Here is a 20,669-nt window from a genome sequence, read left to right as displayed (position 1 = left end):
TAATTAGGACTAATGGTTAAAGAGATAATACGACATAGGTATGGAAAAGCCACCGAGTTGAATTCTATTGAGTGATATTTCTATTAGACGGTTTTTTTCATATAAAACACGTCAATTTACTTAGAAATAAATTGCTTTATTACCAAGGAAATTTTATTTATATAAATTCGTTTTTTTTTAGTTTATTTGGTTGCATAGTTTAAGAGATAATTTAAAATATCAAATACGTGACACAACTATATTAATGTTCAGCCAATCGGTCACAAGTAAAAATGTTTACCGCCCAACGAAGTGGGCACGGGTCAGCTAGTATTTTTTAATTTCTTTAGTGGCATAATGTTATTTAAATTTAATACAATTAAAAAGATAATCAATGTTTTCCATAAAATGATTTTCCTTACCGTACGTAGGACTATTCGTATATTTGACAAGATCAACCTGCTATACCAGAGTCGATTAAAACAAAATCCCTCTTTATTCAAAATAGTTTGTTAACTACTGTAACTCTGTCTGTTAAGCTTTCACGGCTAGACCACTAAACCGATTTTGGTAAAATTTCCTATGAAGCAAGTCTAAACTCCAAGTACGGACATACGCTACTTTTTTATAACCCCTCCACTCAACACCCTCCTTACCTAACACGCGGGTGAAGCCGCGGTAAAACGAGTTATAAATGCGAGTGCGACTTTGTTTTTTTTTTGCTTGTAACATTTTCAGGTCTTAACATTATTGGTATTATTTGTTAAAATGATTTTATTGCTTTATGGGATACACTTATATCTAGATGTAATAGAAACAGAACAGGAAAAAATATAAAGATTATTAATAATGCGTATTATATAATAATATATTTAATATAAAATGCTTTTAATATTTAAGCATATCCAAATAATTTAAGGACGTATTGCTTAATAAATCAATAAGATACACATAAATGGTTTCTTTCCGCAGAAAAACGGAATTACATTATTAAAATCTTTGGATAGATAACACGGTTGATATTTTATAAACACGTATCTGATATACCGTTAATTAACTCTTGTGGTTGTTGTTTCATCCAGTAGTAAGACTTCGTTGTGCTTGGCTGTGAAATAGAAAAATAAATATAATGTATGTATAAATATAATGTAATATGATGCATGCAAAGGGCGGTCTTATCACTCAAGTAGTGATCTCTTCCAGACAACCGTGCATTAAGATAGTTGCAGGACATAACGGGCGAGTGCATTATACATACATGCATTGTATACTTTTATATATATATGTATATTTGTATATATATATATATGTATATATATACATTTAAGAAATATATATACATTTTTTATTGTTATTATTAGTCTAATCTTTGTTTATAAAAATATATACAATTAACGTATTAATTGTATTATGAATAAGAAAATATCCTGAATATGACACCTTATTATGTCAGATGCAATTTTGCCACATTTGTATACGCCAACTCAATCTGGAGTTATATATAGTCCAATCATACTTTAGATGATAAACCTTTGCCGAGCAATGCGACTTTAACGGTATCATTTGTCTATTAATTCATTATCCAATGATTTTGATTTATCAATTGCGCTGGACATATATTTGTATACATGTTCACTACAGTGCGCAAGTGTTACTTTCATAATGCGATGGAATTTGAAAATTCGACAGGACCGGAAAGAGTTACGGTGCAGGACATTGGCTTCAGGTACTTTCTGAGGCAAGGGTCTTATTACATATATAAGTACTTACGGCACTCATTATAAGGGACACAAACGCCATCCTTCCTCCAGTGGTGTTTGATACATCTACAAGACGGGCTGCAATTCACGACGATAAACAGGAAAAATGGACATTCTCCAGTAGGCGATGCATCCCTGCAATTGTCAGAAGGACAATAGAATGGGCAGGGATTGAACTCTTCATTGACGCGGGAACACACAAACGGAGCTGAAAAGAAGCGGTCAAAATATATTAAAACCAGCCATGTACCCGATTGGTATCCCATCGGAAACATTATTCAAGAACCCACAAGAAAACAAAAAATTTTAAGCATTGAAAAAAAAATTGCACCCTCTTAGTTTTAAAAATCGCTGTTATAGTTGTCGTTAAGTTATAAACAGAACCCTAAACACCGATATTACCGTAATCCTAACCTTTAAAAATAACGAACTTCTAATACAAAAGTTTCATCTTAAATCTCTTAGGTAATCAATTTTCAATCCCTCTTAGGTAATCAATTTTCAAAAAAGCTTTAACAACCTCTCTTTAATTTATAGACAAGAGCCTAAATACCGATTTCCATATTTATAACATCAGAAATGACGAATTTCTATAAAAAATTTCATCCCCCATTTAGTCCCTTTAGGATATGAATTTTGAAAATATACTTTTTAGTGTTTCGTTCCTTCCATAAGAAATTTCTGTACGCAAGGTTTTAGGTTTTAAGGTTATGGTGTTACTTACGACATTCTGTAGTCGGTATGCACGTGCCGTTTTCAGCTCTGCGATAGTTGAAGCCACACTTGCAAGCCGGTGGCGGACAAACTTCAGGTTTAGGGCATGGTGTTCTATCCTGGAGCTCGTGCTTTGGACAGTAGTCATAGGCGCAGTCTGACGGACATTCGTCTATTATTTCGTTGAAACCGCATGATAATGTACCTGAAACATGATAATACCCACGTGAAAAAAATATACGTACCTATATATCATTTGAAGACTGTCATAAAGAAGTATTTCGTTGCAGGCCTAGCAACGAAATTTCTTTAAAAAAAAAACTTGTGCGGTCGCGGGACCCCCCCGTCAGGAACGAAGTTCTTCTTATTTGCGAAATATTTCAACTCAAAACGTGTCTTAAAATGTAGATTTTTATTGATTGCTGTATTTTTATTAAACCAAACAGTGCATTCATCCATTATTTAGTTTATTTGTATAGTATTGTGGTTGTGTTTCGTTGACCGTAATGGGCGTTCATCGCCATCTATCGGCAATAGCTATCAAATATTGATCTTTTGGTTTTGATTTGACATTTATTTTTTGTTTTAATGATAAAATTTTATTTTTATAAATCTCTAAAACACACAAAATTTATATTCTTACAGTTATTGAAAAATATTATTTATTTATCAAGCTATTTATATTTAATTTATAGTACTCTGTTTTGATTGTTTGAAACTTTTAAAGACATTTGATGTTTAAACTATTGTTCAAATATTGAATTTACTCCGAAAATATTCAAAATAAAATATGTTTTAATTTATATCATTTTTCTGAATCAAATTTATTAATAATTATTTTATGCAAGTAAAACTGAATTTTATTTGAATTCTGCTAGCAGCGACACCTATGAACGGATTATTTTAGAATAATGTTTTCATGTATTTTTTCTTATATTTATTTTTAATATTAGTGTATTTCAAAAAATATTTTGCAGTAATAAAAAAGAAGTTGCTAATATAATGAAAGGTCGTTTGAATAGATTTTGATGCTTTTCGTAAGTTTTTTTTAATATATTAATAAAAAGTTTCAATTGTGTAAATAAAATAGTTTGAATTTCTAATATAAAAAAGTTTTGCAAAGTACTAAAATGCAAAATTAAAAATTAAATCGATCATTGGTATTGCTTGGGGCGCCATCTATTAACTATTATTGCCTACTCGTGCCATAACAACATTGTATCCATTATTGCCGCCGGAAATATAATGGTATAAAATTTTATACGACTTCAAAAACATTATACATTTATCCATGACTTCCTTTTCTCTTATATTGGGTTTTTTTAAAAAGTTTCAATATATGCTTTTACCGTTTCACTATTGTTTATATGTCAACCGTACAAATGTTTTTGTATTTTTAAGAACGTTAGGTAGTAACGTTAAACATTAGTAGTAAGTATTTTAAATAATAATAATAATAATATAATTAAAAAATATATATATAATATCCTGGAACATTATTCATACAAGGCCATCTCATCCCAAATTTAGCAGAGCTCGTACTATGGAAACGAGACAACCGATATACTACATATACTACTCTTCTTTTGTAACTATATGCAAATTACACCCGGACTCAGGACAAACAGACATGTTCATAAACCCAAATGTCTGTCCTGGGTGGGAATCGAACCCACGACCTGCAACGCAAAAGGCAAGTATTTACCAACAACGCCAATCGGCTCTTCAATAAAATTAATTCTTTTGATTGAAAATAAGAGCAATCCTCATTTTAAGGAATTTACTAATATTTTAATAACTTACTGCTCGAATGAAACTAAGCTTATGATGGGAATTGTGCAAAAGCCCAAGTTTCAAACCTGGGACTTGCGTGCAGCTTCGTAAGCCGTAGCGCTGGCCCTTTTATCGTTTTGTACTTTATATTTTTGTTTTTTAAAGAACGTTAGGTAAGTATTTTGAATAAAATTAACTCTTTTGATTGAGTTTACTTATATTTAAGTGTTTAACTTAATTATTAACAAAACGGTAGGCACACTATACCGTTCACGCTGTATTGTTTAGTGTGGTTTGGCGCTCAAAAATTCGGCATTAGTCCTACCTCCAGAAGCGCTCATGCAGTACTAAATTCGAACGCCCAACGTATCGCAATCGTAACGTATCGCATTTGGCGGGAAAGTATGAACGCTATTTCGTTATGCGACATGACTTTCGGCTGCCATTTCACTCGACTGTAAGCCGCGTAAAAGAACGTCCCAAAAAGGTATTACCCGTTATGGTCCAATGGTTAGAATACTTGAATCGTCACCTAATATTACAGGTTCCAAAAAACCGGCCTAGTATTACTGAAATTTTGTAATGAAAATTGGAACAAAAATATTTGAGAAAAAAGTAAAGTGCAATCAAAAGCGTTAAGTTAAATCATTCATAGTTGTTGGCATGGCAAAGCGTAAGATTCTTTTTTACCGTTCAATAAATAACAAAATTATATATATTGAAATAAAATCTAATATAAATAAACTGAATGATTTTTCTTCGAAATGATCCAAGCAGGTATTTACTCAAGCATAAGCAGATGAAGAACCCAAAAAATACGGCGCAGGGACACGTCTGTATTATATACTAATTTTTTCCACACCATTTCTCCCGTTTGGGGTTGAATCTCTAAAAACAACGAAAAAGGCATGCTTTTATTTTTTCTTAAAAGCTTTAATATTAACTATCATTCTTATTACTTCAAAACTGACGGACTTCCCATATAAGCTTTCGACCCCTATTTCATGACAGCTTGAAGGATCTCCTTCAACACATAAACTTTAACTGTTTAAAAGTCGTAAAAAGGGATACAAAGTTTTTGCTTCACATATTAATATAAAGAAGTAGTAGACGTGTAACATATCTTTCTAAGCATATAATATTCAGACATACATGTTCTGACAGCAATATATTTTAGGGCTGTGTATGCTTATATATTTGATTTGACAAAGATTATGTATATTCCATGAGTTTTATTTAGTGTATCATTCACATTGTAACAAGATTATCCAGTTTATTAGCGGTATACATAAGTAGCACACCAAATTTCTATAAATATAAATAATTATTAATATATAATCATTTAGAGTATATTTAAATATATTTTTAATTCTATATGGTAGATAAAAAAGAAAACTGAGTTTCTAGCTGGCTCTTTCTGGTAGTCCACATTCCATTGATAGCATTGCAAATTCAATCTTGTAAAGTCTTATGTTTCAAAAGTGCTCATGAGAACCAACTTGACTTGAATAACTATTTAAAGTATTGAAGATTATGCTGTACTAAACTCATCATGACCCAACGGTTAAAAGACAAGAATCTTCACTGATGATTCCGAGTTCAAACTCTGGCAAGTACCACTAAATTTTAATGTGCCTTATTTGTGTATAATTCATCTCATGCTCTGCAGTGAAGGAAAACAAAAGTAGTGGAATTGTTAGTGACATCCACCAAAATCAAAATCTACTCCAAAGAAGAGGCCTGAGCCCAGCAGTGGGATAATTACAGGCTGTAACTTTACTTTTTAAGCAACTGTATACTCATACAGTTGCTTATACTGGTAATGTCCCAATCTCTATGAATCTAAGACATTACATCCCATGTAATGTCTATAATTAAACTACACTCTTATTTCATCTAACTGGTTTACATCAATACAAAGTATAGATTTAGCAGCAGAAAACTGATATTTACCTATGAAGACACCAGTGTCATATATTATGAAGCATTAAATTTGATTATTGGAGGTACAACTATTTTAATTTTCAAATTAAATAATTGGGAGTAGTATTTATGTTGCTTTCCATATATCATTTGCAACTGATTAAGTTGTTATACTAAATAATAAGATAAATGAAGCTAATTTTGACTTTCTCTAGTTAGGAACACTGAAAATAAAACACAAACTAATTGTTTACAAGTTCATCACAACGCACAGTACCAATTAGAATCCTTAAGTTCTATTTCTAAGTCGGTTGAGTTTTTATAAAAGCTTCAATACAATCTATATATTTTTCTTAACTCTAAAATTGATAATACAAATACTTAAAAACACAAAATGGATCTGATTCTGGACATGCAGATATGTGTTATAAAAACAAGAGATTAAAAAAAATAGATAGTAATAAAAAACAAAACTATTGTTGAATTACATTGTATTAATATAAAAAAAAAAATTATTACATAATAATTACTCTTCAACCTAGTGTTGGCGTAGTTATCTGGAGATTCGAAATATAGAGGAAATGAAACTAAAGTTTTCTACAAAGTTCCCTTATCGTCGTTTCTTTTTATTATGACGTCTGGGACGGGATTCTCTGGCACGGTGGCCTGGAGACCACGGCCTCGAGATGATTGCTTGGAGCTACATTCATCCCTTTTAGTTTGGGCCTACGAAAGAAGAAAAATATATATAGGAATCTATTCTGATTTTTCATCGATCATTATTGAAAAAGAAGTACCTCTTCAGATAAATATGGTTCCCCTAGTGCGTTAATTAGCGTTATACACGCTATGAAAAGTATCCATTGAATTCTTGTACCTACAGAAATGCAGTAATCTAACACATAGTCAATCATCTCTACATCAATATAATCATTTAGATTCATATTTTTTCAATTTGCGCTGGTGTGGCTGCGGCTACGCAGTGTTTATAACAAAATTTAATACAAGACTGTTGTATTCAGAACAAACGAAACATTTATATATGAAGCGATCAATAACACACAATGATTTTGAATTAGAAAAAAAAAGCGCGCATACAGTGTTGCCATCTGCTATAGAATTTCAATTGCAGCATTGTTGACCATTTATTATCAGGTCAGTCATAGGCAGACTTATTCTAAGCAATAATAAAAAAACTTTTTAAGTTTAATTAAAATTTGAAATTCGTACCTATGAAATACAATATATTAAAAAGTTAATAATACAAACTAATTTTATTTACCTAGGTGTATATTGTTTTAAAAAACATTTACGTTTTTATATCGAAAACTTTTACCGGTTGGTCAATGTTATTTGTAAAAACCCATCCTAAAACTTGTATTAAGGAAATACGTCATAGGATTCCCCGTTGAAGAAAAAAAAAACTTAACAGGATAGAACACGCGAGTAACCACGCGATTAGAAATAGCGATATTTAGGAGTGACCAAGCAGGGCTCGAACTAATACTTATAACAAAAATAATGTTGCTGTCTTGGTGTATATTATGACTTATATTATAATTTAAAAAAAATAAAGTAACCACTTGTAAAGGTTATGGCCTCATATAGCTGGGTTATAGCCTCTCCATTACAGGAAAGGGTTAGGACCTTATTCATCATCATCATCATCATCATGTTGCTCGAATGAAGATTGGAAGATACACATGACATATTTCCTTCCAACACATAGAGGTTTCCTCACGAATTCAAATCAAATCGTTTGTAAATTCAATGATGCTTCCCTGGTTTTAAATCAAAACCTTCGTTTAAACAGGTGTTCTAACCACTGGGCAACTTCGGCTCATAATATATGGTAATATTAACATGTTCGTGTTTTCTATATATATAATTAAATATAGTCGTATTTTAGCATAGACAATAATGATGTTATCTATATAAACTCATTAATCGTACTTTACACAAGTGCTTGATATGGCGGTCCTAATTTTATTAATTATCTATGGAATTACCCTTTAAATTAATAGCAAGATATCCAATCATTTTGAAGTACACCAGTTGTACCTGGAATGAAATAGTATGATATTGTTTTCAGTATGATTCGTTTTTGTGGTGAAGATAATCGAGTTAATAAGTCACTTTTGCCATGGAAACTAGCATTGCAAAAAGCGTAAAGAATTAAATATACCATAACTACCACACTGGTTCACACACCCTACAGACAATCGCAATACAAATAGAATAAAACAGAATAATTGATGAATAAGTAGTTCCCACCCAATCGGGTTTGCATAGTCCTATTTGCAGTAGAAGATATTTTAGGACTGTGCGAAAAATACTATTATGATATACTTATTGAAATTCTGTTAACAGTTTTACAGCCTAGGGTTTATTTATTTTATATAATAATAATAATGATTTATTTATTTAAATAAAAAGGACTCGTATTCAAATTTACAAAAAAAGGGTTTTAACTAAAAAAAAACATTACTATGTATTACTTATTCAATTTACTGATCTTGCTGAAACTTATCAACAGCGCTTTACAAATATACAGTCTAGTCTGTTAGCAATCATGTTTAGAATTTTGTTGGAGTTGGCCCGCACCCTGTTAACCAAGGATGCACACCTTTTTTCGCATGAATGCGAAAAAAGCTTTAACTTCTTATTATTATAAATAATAAAGTAGGTATTAACTTCAATATAGAATACGACATTAAAATAAAAAATGACGAAAGAATTGCTTTGCGGTCAAAAATTTTAAGTTTTGAATCAAATTATAAAAAAACACTGTTAAAAATAATGTAATTGGCACTTCTAATGATATCAAGTGTGTACAACAAATGTTACTTACCTGAGGACAAATTAACTGAAACTGATAACAGCAAGGCGATAGTCTTCAAACACGTCATTTCACTAGCTATAATTCTATGTGATTGACGGATGCTGCACCACAAATTATCATATTTAACACGAGTTAGGATTTTTATACTACACTTATATTTTAGGTATTTCCAATTCGTACAACTAACGTCATCTGTACGCGAAACTAAAAACTTGTTTTTTTTAATAATACATAGAATTGTCTTTGTAGTTCTATGATTGGATGGTAGATGGCGCTGTCGACAATAAAACAACAAAGTTGCGATTTTTAGGAAAATAATTTTAGTTGTAAAAACTACACCTAATTTATTACCGTACTTAAATTTTTATTAAATAGAGAACTATATTATTCCATTTACTAAATCATTTAATTGTACTTAAATCTATAAGGATAGTTTTATAACCAACTAATTAAGATATGTATATATAAGAGACAAAAAAATCCATCAGATAATTTTAGTTATATCAAATAGTTATTTTTAAATTTTAAAATAATTTTAGGTTAATTTTTAAATATGATTTTTTTCACTAAATTCTTAAATGATTAATTATTTCGTTAATAATAATAATAATGTCCTCCAGAACGATTTCGGCCACGGCGGCCAATCTCAAGAGAGATTAGCCAATTACGCAGGAGATATAATAGTGCACAAGTATGTGCGCAAACACAGGTGCACTTTATTCTCTTACTCTCATCATCCGATGGCACGGCAAACCGACACGACCGGAAAGAGTTCAGGCGCAGGACCAACGGCTTTACGTGCTTTCCGAGGCACGGGAGTGTACACACTTCCAACTTCCAGACTCTGGGCTGCTACTAAGAATTTTCTGACAGAAAAACCCAATAACTTTTTATTGGCCCAACTTGGGAATTGAACCCAGCACCTCCAAGCCACTAGACAAACGAGGCAGTCATTATTTCGTTAATATTATAAATAAAAACTATATTTATACGATATTGAATTGTAACCAGCGCTAAAACGAGTGCACAAATTTCAGTTAATTCGGTTAGTGTGGATAGGTGGAAGACAGATCATAACATACAAATGAAAAGTAAGAAAACTATTTTAAATAAAACACAAAAATGTTTTATGACTAAACTTCAGTTTTGATCAACGTTGGTCGAAGTTAGATTACCCAATTTGCGTTTAATTTGAAGCACATAAATCGCGTATGACGTCATCGAATGCCATCAGCCCGTGATAGATATATTGATAGATAGTATTGTACTGTACACCACACGCATAAATTAATACATCGAAATAAACCAGTTTGTACAATAAAGCAGCTTTATCGCTTAATGGAGAACTTTTCCAGACCTTACGGTTATAGTTTTGTAACGAAATATATGGACACAAAACACTAAGAATACCTACTTATACCTACTGCTCGGTGCAGATCAAATATCATACAGGTAGCTGGTGATCACTAGATGGAGACAGCAAAGATCAGTAAGACTTGGAAATCTCTAGGGGAGGCCTTCCCCTTCAAGAACAAGGGGTTATTACTAGCATAAGTTAACTTTAATATTTTTATAGTAGGTATCTAGCATGGTAGTAATTTGTTGTTAACAAAATATAAGTATTTTTTTGTTATTTTTAGCGCCTACTAAATATAAGACTTCTGTGTTTTTATTAATTATTTATAAAGTTTTTATTAAAGTACAGAGATGACAGCACTTTATACAGTGTGCACGGCTCGTTTCCTACTTCATTTTTGATCCAGCGAGGAAAATGAGATATAAGGCGTAATCAGTTTTGCCTACAAATAGCTTCGCAACCTATCGTGCAGAAACTTTATTTTTTTTTTCCTTTTGGACCAGATAGGTTTGATATGTGTTTTTCTCTTGTGTAACTGATGATAGATAAAGCCGGTGGCTTCACTCGCGCAAAGGTACGTATTAGAAAAAAATAAGTTAGCCTTCCTTGAATTAAAAATTAAATTAGCTTTCCTTTAATCCTTCCTTGTGGTTCAAGCTTCATCTCCATACCAGAATTCATCAAAATCGATTCAATGTTTTATCAGTGAAACAGACAGACAGAGTCACTTTCGAATTTGTAATATTATTATTGATATGCAACTTTTGTCCATAGCTGTATAAAACTCAAGATATACCCACAATATAGTATTTTCTTAGGATATTTGCCTTATTCATAATATGTTCTTATGTAATTACATTAGGCGTCTAGTGGTAGGATGTTAAACATCCGCCTGGCTTGTTACCACCGTACGCATGGTGAAAAACTCGTGAAGTGGCTTGCAGCCGCGTTTCGAGGTCAGCCAGCGTATAGCCAGAGCCCGAGCGAGTATTGCCACGATGGGTGTTGGTCCAATGGAGACGGCTGTTGAACCAATGCCGGGGGAAACTGTATTGACCTGCCGGAAAGGGAGACCCGAAGAAACGGCTGTTCCGCTGGCCGCCCGTGGCATAGTACAGGGGCCCGAGCGTGCCTAACCAGCTCGTGAGGCTGCCCCACCAGGCCACGCATAATCTCGGGGTGGACCGTCGTGCCGGTTGGTGACCGGTAGGTGGGATCCCGGCGGCCACTTCCGGGGGGGTTCGGGGGCCCTTCCGTCCGGCGGGTCAGTGTATTTTTCCTTTTGGCAACCACTTGGGGAAACACGCCTCCACACTTTGCCCATCCCTATCGTGGTAATACGTCGCTCGCTTCACGTCTCTTTTCCATTTTATTTTTCCCAAATGGCGCAACAAAACAGAAATAACGGTCGTACAGCGGTGCACACCCCCACCATACCGTCGCGGTTTGCTGACTGCGCTGCTTGGAGGACCCCTCCTTCTCCATGCTGGTGATACGTGAGGACCTGGTTCGTCAGAGCCGAGTCTACGTGTGCCTCTACAGATCCCACAATGGTGACTTGGAGACAAGCCGATTATTTAACCATCTTAGTAGGGTGGCAGATGCTGCGCAAGAGCAATTTCCTAACGCGGAATTGGTGTTTTTGGGGGATTTTAATGCTCACCACGAATCATGGCTGAAATCCCTCAAAACTGACCATGCTGGAAGGATTGCTCATGCTTTTGCTCTCACACATGACTTGACCCAACTGGTTGATCAGCCCACCAGGATCCCAGACATTGATGGGCAAGCACCTTCTCTACTGGACCTTCTGCTGACTTCTCACCCGGTGGAATATCAGGTTGTAGTTCAGGCTCCTCTTGGCTCTTCGGATCACAGCCTTATATCTACCAGAGTGCCACAGGCCAAGCTGCTGCCAATAGCGGTATGCAAACGTCGCGTTTGGCATATAAGTCGGCGCGTATAAATCAGCGGATTGGGACGGTATGCGCGGCTACTATGCGTCGGTCCCTTGGAAGGAACGTTGCTTCAGTGGGAATGACCCGACAGCTAGTGCCGCTGCTGTTGCTGACGAGATCATGTTGGGAATGGAATACTACATTCCTAGCTCAGATCGAGTAGGAGTACGCGTAACCGTTGGTTCACTCGTGAATGTGCCGATGCTGTATCATTTAAGCAGGCGGCATATCGCAAGTGGATCAACGGCTGCATTAGCGGGGCATCTAACATTGACTCACTGAAAGCAAACTATAATAAAAATTCCAAGTCCTGTAGAAAGGCATACACTAGAGCGGATGCACAGCGCATTGTACAGATTGGTCATGACCTTGTTTCGCATCCTAGGGGCTCCCGTAGCTTCTGGCGTCTGACCAAGTCTGTGCAAAACAATTTCTGTCAACCTTCGCTGCCACCGCTCAGAAATCCGGACTGTATCACGGCGAGTGCTCTGAGGAATTATTCTCTCTAATTCCTGCTTCCCCCTTCCTTCTTAAGTCCACGCGAGCAGGTTAACGATATCACCGCCTAACTGTGACATCAATTCCATCGCGAACAAAGAAATTTGGCAACTCCTTTCTTTGTCGCACTTCCAAAAAATGGAATTCCTTACCAGCTCACGTGTTCCCACGTGTGGCAAGGCGAAGGCGGCTAGTGCAGAACGTTTTTCCCGCCTGTGCTGGCCGTCGTCGCGTTTGGACTCTACTACCACTTACCATCATGTGGAGTAGAGTCATTTGCCCTCCCGGCGAATATAAAAAAAAAGGCGTTCTCGTATATATGAAATTAATTATTTTACTTAAAAAAATGGGTATGTACTTAGCGTAAAATTAGATTTACTATTTGTTTATATTTTTAACTACATTCATTATTGTCTATTGACTCATACATTAAAAAATATTATTTTAAATACTAATAATTTGTGTGTACTAGAAGTTAAAATAGTTAATTTTATAGTAGTTGTAGCAGTTTTTTTGTGACGAATTTAAAATTAGTGCCATAGTGTAAAATGAAAAATAATTAAACCGTAATATTGCAATTAAAATTAATTAAGATTAAGAGCTACATTTATTACAAATCGATGACGAGCAAAGATAACACTGTCGCGGACCTTGTAGAACAAACATGTGACTTTGATCGAAATTAAAGTAGATCAAGGCGATGCTTGAACATTTTCTCAAAATTTTCCTAGGGCGAAGCATAGGTATATTGGTTGGTAAAACATAAAAAAAATCCGCAAGTTTGCACTGCAAGTGTCCGTTATGATGACTTCATCAATTCTTTTTAATCACATTCTTCATTGCTGGCGGTGGTGACCTTGAAATTCCTTCGTTCTCTGAGCTGTGTTTTGTTTGGTTACCTTTTTTTGTCGGAGACCAGATTGATCACGCCAACGGCTACTTGACCGGCCACAGGGTCTCTTTCCTTGCCTACTAAAACCATAGTCAATATTATCTGGATCAATTGGTCTGGCCAACCAGGCAATATTTACGAAATAAACCCTTAGTATTTCAGGTTGTCGAGAATATTTAATTGTAACTAATTCGATATGTAATTGCCGTTATAGTCAATTCAATGTTTTATGAGTACACTTTGGCGTGTATTACGTTTCTATTCAACACATTAATTAAATATAATTCATAAAAGGTGACCATATACACTATTTCATGAATAAATACTTTAACCAAGTCGTTGACGCAGGAGTAGGTATTCATTTGTAAAATAATTAAATAAACAAATGAATACTCCTACGTGACATTCGCGAAATAATCTAGGTCATGTATCTACAACTAAAAGTAAGGAATTGAATTGAGAAAATTAAAAAAAGTTAAAAATAAACAAACATATTTTCTAACAGTTTTATTCGTACTTATAAAACATATTTAGTAGGTGTTAGAAGGTAAAATCTATGATGACAAAAACAGAGAAATCGCGTCCTTACTTATAAACGTTGCTTAAAGCGGCTGTTTAATTAAACACCGATTTTTTCCCTTCCTTTTCTTTCTGTCATTATTGATTTGACATTCGAAAGAAGAAGAAAGCATTGTTTAACTAATCACCCGCTAAGCAAAGTTTATCACAGATAGATAGATGTACCTATATATAGATACACATTAGAAGAAATAATAATGATTAACCATGTCTCACATCCAATGCGCCATCAATCTTGAGAACTAAGATGTTATGTCCCTTGTATTTACACTGGCTGACTCACCCTTCTAACTGCAATATAAAAATACTAAATAATGCGATTTGACGGTAGAATATGTGATGAGCGGGGGTTAAATTAAGATAAATAATGTAATTTAAATTATACCATTTTTCGCTGCAGTATCTATGCTATTTGAGCGCAAAATATTCTGCCATTGTCACGTATAAAATAAGTGACACATATGATAGTAAATTATACCATAACAAATGAAATGCTAAAATGTCTTTTGAATTGACGTATGACTGACGTAAGACATACAACACGAATAATTACTTTTAATTATAAATATATTTTACGGTTACTTTAGTGAATAATATTTACAAATAATATAATATATTAGGTAATATACTTATACAAATATTATTATAATTATTATTATAAACTGACTCTCTGTAAAGTACCGAGGTTCAAAACCCGGGTTAAGCCTATAAAATGTTATTAAATTATTTTGCCCAGAAATTATTACACTCGTTGTTCCTGCGTCTGATCTTTTTTCGGTCGAGTCAAACTTTGTAACAATACAGTATCATATTTTCTTCGCATTTGGGTAGTTTTTAAGGGTGGACCAAAACTCAGGCAGCGGAATTAATTATAATGAAAAAAAAAAAAAAATATAAATTACTTCAATAGATATTTGTGTTAAATACATTTTAAAAAAAACTTCACCCGTTTGCGATTATTTGTTATTGATACAGCGATTTAAATAACAAATAGAATAATAGTGACAGTCTGTGTACACATTATAAACATTAAATATATGCTAATTATTATAGATGAAATGTCATTTCTCTGTTATTAACTAAAATGACAATACAATTTACACGATGTAGCGTAGTTATTCGTAAATTTCTGAAGTATTCGAAACAGTTGCGAACATAGAAATTGCTACTGAAATACAGTTTAAATGCGCCATAAAATATATAAAGCTATTCTGATCTAATTCGGTAACAAACGTAAAACCGCAGAAGACGATGATAAAATGTTAGAAAGTGATATGAGATGTTGACTATAATAATTATTACTTTGAATATATAACATTTGAAGAATACACGCATCGAATAATAGCACCGTTGGTTAGCTATCAACGGTTCATGAGTGAGATACGATGTGTGTTCTTACAGAATAGCACTCATAATTAAATGATTACTGAAATGTTAATAAATAAAAATGCTTTTGTATTTCCATTTCATGTAGTATCATGTGTAATTAGCAAATTAGGCTATTACTATGTGCACAAGGCATATTGTAAGCAGTTTTTTAAAGTTATCAATGATACTGATTGTGCTATGAAATATTTTTTTAAATTTGTTCTTATTCATAATTCAATTCATAGCAATAATCATATGAAACAAAACAGCAATGACTGTTACCTATATAATATACAAAAAAAAAAAAACATTTCTTTTAGAATTTTTCTCATAGAATAGGAAGGCGGACGAACATATGGGCCTGACCTGACTCACCTGATGGTAAGTGGTCACCAACGCCCATAGACATTGGTATTGTAAGAAATGTTAACCATCACTTACATCAATAAAGCGCCACCAACCTTGGGAACTAAGATGTTATGTCTCTATGGTAATAAAACGATTTTGTTTCGCTTTTTTCGTACCTAAAACATCATTCATAGTATTTGACGCAATGTTGATTTCAATTTACGTTTGTGTAAACATTCAAAAATTCAACATTTCAGGTAATGAAATGCTTCGTTAAACAAAAGGTGTATGAACAGCTTTTTCGGTTTTATTTGTGTTACTCGTATTTATAATAAAAGGCACCTCTTTGTAGCCTCTAGAACTGTTTGAATTCTCCAACGAAAATGAAGATTTTATATGTATTTTGTGTTGTGTTGTATTTCCAGCGAGGAGGTTTGTACTTTAATAAAACATTATAATCTATTTAGGGTAAAATAATAGCGAATCAGAGGTTAAAAAAATATACGGACGTCCGAGCAGGACATGCTTGAATTTAATTGTATTTGATGATGACTGTAATTAAAACGGTGAAATAGAGAAACTACTGAGTTTCTCGCCGGTTCTTCACATTAAAATCTATATGCCAGTGGTAGCTTTATTTTTAATGGCCTTACGTGTCTACTTGAATTAAGCATTATTTTATTTGATTTGATTGAATAGTAGGATGTTTATAAGAAACAGATTATAATTAATTAATTACGATTTTTATTGTTCGATTTACAAATTATGATTATTTGTATTTTAATACTTTTTTCACTTAAATGGCTAGGGTCCACGTCATTGGTCATATCGGAATAAGTGGAAATTTAATTTTTTAAAGTAAGTATCGCTGTTTTAGCGATAAGGCCGCCTATTGTACATTTTTCTTTTCTTTGTTTTTGTTTTACTCCTATTATTTTTGTCTATATTGGTGTGCAATAAAGAGTATATAAATAAACTTGTGATTAAAATATTAATTCCGTTTTTTTATGTTTTAGGTTGTTTATATCCTCCTATTAATGGTAATTATCAAAATCAAAGAAGTGAACAATTTAATGATCAAAGAAATCTGGGTATAAATTACAATCTTGCGCATAACTTTCATAACAATCCATCCGAAATAAACTACCAAAATGAACCACAAAAATTAATAGAGCAGCGATTATCACCAGTAAGACCAATAAATGAACCCTATTTAAGACAAAGAGAAGTAATCGGTTTAGGTGTGCAAGAGAACTCTCCTCCACAAATAAAAACTGAACTACAAGAAATAAACAAAACACCAAGTCGAGAAAGTGATGTACTTAAGAAACAAGTCCTTCTTTCTGAATACTTGGGAACACCACCTATTAGAAAATTAAATAAAGAAACGTCTCAACCTGAAACTGATATAAAACATATCGTTCCAGCTTTAACTGGAAGAGTTAATCAACCGCCATTGAAATCGAATGAAGAAATAACATTAGAAATAGAAGGAGTTTCTCCTGAATACATACAGACTTTAATAGGTGAACAAGGACCACGGGTAAACAAGCAAAATCCAGCTTTGATAAATCACTCATATCAAAATAATTTTGATTTAAAATATCCCAAGCAACCTTCACAAACACTTCAACAACCAGATCAATATCCGACAGCAAGCTTTCAAAATCCGTCAGCGGAATCAGTGTATAAATTAAAACAAGCTCTACCTTACAGAATCAATACTCAACATTTTTTTAATAAACCCGATGGTATGTAAGGACTTCTTTATTGTATTATTTATTTATTCTCTTATTTATCCTATTAGCTAATTATAATGTAACAGTTATTATAACATGTGTTTTTTATAACATTTTAGAAAATGTTTATGTAAAAAACATTATCAACAATTCAAGACGTATACAGGAAATTTATAACTCTGAACGACCAGTAAAACGTTATACAATTATACACCCAGATGGAAGAGTCGAACAGATTGATCAAATTGAAGGTTTATTTGAAAAACATCCAAACTATATTATGGTGAAATCGGACGATGTAATGAAACATGTTCAAGGGAGACCAATTGCGTTTTCCAAACCGCAAACGCCGGTTAAACAAACTCCTACTATAAAACCAATTAGGATAAATAAACAACCAAACGTAGAGCACAATAGAGGCGATAGCATTCCTGACGTTAAAACGTCTATAACGTTACCGGTTGTTACTAATCCGATACTTATTAAAGAGAGAAAATTACCAAAATTAACTGAAACTCAATTTAAAGAGACCATTATTAACAAAACTAGCGACGCAACAGGAAGTGATCCAATAACTTTACCACAAAGACAAACAAGTCCATCAACTCATCAAACAATAATATCATCTTCTTCTGTATCAGCGGTAACAGAAAGAATAAAAAAAAAACCTGTTAATACTACCGAAATTATTGAAACAACTGTTAAAAAATCCCAACAGAATCAAGTACGAAATTATACCGAGTTAAGGAAATCAGGAATTGAAAATCAAAACGTAATTGGACCTAATGTTTTATTAAACAGTTCAACTACAGCGGACCGACCTGTTAGCAGCGGTAAAAACTTTAGTGAATTTTTAATAAACACAAAGCCAACGCCAATTTTAAATGAATCTATTGGCTTAACAAGTGTACAAGACTCTAAGATAAATAGTAGCGATACTTCTCATTCGGAAATGAATAAGGAAAGCCTCGATCTAGTAACTGGTGAGTATATTTTTTATTTAAATAAGATATGACTTAGCTGAGGAATTGGCCCAGTGGAGCGAACAAATGAATCTTAAATGGACATCGCGTATATATCCGACCAACAATATTCAATTTTGTTTTATTTGTGTTTATCTCAAACATTAGTGAAGATAAACATCGCCAAGAAAGTTGCGTGTGTCGTTATTCTAACACATGTATATGTAGTAGAAAAATTCTCCTTTTTAATATGAGACACGGCTTGTGCCTAGCGATTGGTTCATTAAAGTGAAGTCAAATTCTACTAACAAATTGTCACTCGGTCGAAGTAAGATCGGAATAGAATCGGAAATGTATCGTAACCGTTAGTAGAATTGGCTCCAAGTATGTTTGTCTGAAGTTGATTTTTTTGAGGAATGGAATTGAGAAAATATCGAAACCATTATAAATTATTTGAATTGAACCCTTGTTTGTTACATTTTTTTTTAGCATCTCCAAGTACTGTATTATCAAATTATACAGGGAATTCATCGTTTTGGTTTAAAGCCGATGATGATTTTTGGAACAAACTTATAAGCGGAAATAACGCACAAAATTTAATATACTTTCTATTTGTACCTCCTAAAACAAATCCAGAGAAAGAGACGAAAACTACAATATATCCCAATGGCACGACCGTCGAAGAAATTATAGAAAGAATAAACGATGACGGTAAGAATTACTATGAATGTATTGTCATAAAAAATATGTCTAATTCAATAATTGGAAATAATTTTATTTATTTATTATTTACTTTTTTAGTAAATTTGTTTATTTTATTTTAACATTAATAAGCTATATAATTAAAATTAATATTTATGTACAGACATTTTTATAAAATACAAAATAAAAAGAACAAAATACACATTACAAATTTAAAGCAAAAACACGCCGTCTAAAAGATTGTCCTGTGGCATTGTACCCAAGACGCTAGCACTATTGCTTCTCTGCACCGCTAAAATATATAATTAAAAAAAAATAATAAGTCGTGTTAAAATAACTATCATAAATTATTGTATTACAGATGGAGAGCCTAAAATAACAAAAACAACAACAATAACACATAAAAATAATACAGAAGATGTACAGTCATAAAAATAAAATCACATCAAAAGCCTTAGATCAAAAATGTAATAATCATATCCATAAAAGGAGAGCTGTATTATTCAGAGCACAAATATCAAAAGATATATATCTTCTATAGCAAAGACATATAAGATAAGCGGATGGGTTCGAAGTCTTGCGTAAATGGTATTTTATAAAGCGAAGTGTTACTGTTATAGTTAGTAAACCGACGAGAATTTCGGTGTAATATGCTTAAGTTTCATACGATAAGAATTAAGTATAAGTGCATTATAAAACTCATTTAGAAAATTTTGGTCCTACGTCACTGTACTAATATTAATATTGTTGCGTTCCGGTTTGAAGGGTGAGTGAGCCAGTGTAATTACAGGCACAAGGGACATAAAATCTTAGTTCCCAAGGTTGGTGGCGCATTGGCTGTAAGCGATGGTTGACATTTCTTACAATGCCAATGTCTAAGGGCGTTTGGTGACCACTTACCATCGGGTGGCCCATATGCTCGTCCACCTTCCTATTCTATAAAAAAAATAAAAAAATAATAATGAACACTGTTAAAATTAGTATACTAAATCAACTACTATCCTTATCTAGGACTGGTCGTCAAAATAGTCCCTTATCGTTATTACGGAACGTTCTTGTAAAAATTATTCTCGTTATGTATGTCTATTTGATTGATAACGATGGATACGAAAAGTGAGAATATCCTGTACTTTTTGAATCATGAAAAAGTAGTTACTACAAAGACGAACAACAAGATCAAATCATATAGTGCCCCCTTTTTAACAAAAAGTAAATTTATTTTATCTGCGTCATCGACCACAGATTGCTGCGTCATTAGCACAGTTAAAGACGCGG

General features: G+C 33.1%; 1 protein-coding gene across 1 annotated transcript; it reads right to left on the bottom strand.

The window, feature by feature from the left end:
* Positions 1-815: 815 nt before the first annotated feature.
* On the bottom strand, positions 816-9,143 carry LOC126768573 (inducible metalloproteinase inhibitor protein-like). The gene is made up of 4 exons (XM_050486762.1): positions 9,001-9,143; positions 2,464-2,658; positions 1,750-1,947; positions 816-1,084 (listed from the first exon to the last, which is right to left on the bottom strand). The coding sequence occupies exons 1-4, from the start codon at positions 9,056-9,058 to the stop codon at positions 1,029-1,031; spliced, it is 507 nt and encodes a 168-aa protein (XP_050342719.1). The 5' UTR covers positions 9,059-9,143; the 3' UTR covers positions 816-1,028.
* Positions 9,144-20,669: the final 11,526 nt, after the last annotated feature.

The sequence above is a fragment of the Nymphalis io genome, chromosome 5, assembly GCF_905147045.1.
Source record: "Nymphalis io chromosome 5, ilAglIoxx1.1, whole genome shotgun sequence".
In the NCBI taxonomy this organism is placed as follows: domain Eukaryota; kingdom Metazoa; phylum Arthropoda; class Insecta; order Lepidoptera; family Nymphalidae; genus Nymphalis; species Nymphalis io.
The sequence above is the reverse complement of the archived record's forward strand: the minus strand, read 5'-3'. Positions and strand labels throughout refer to the sequence as shown.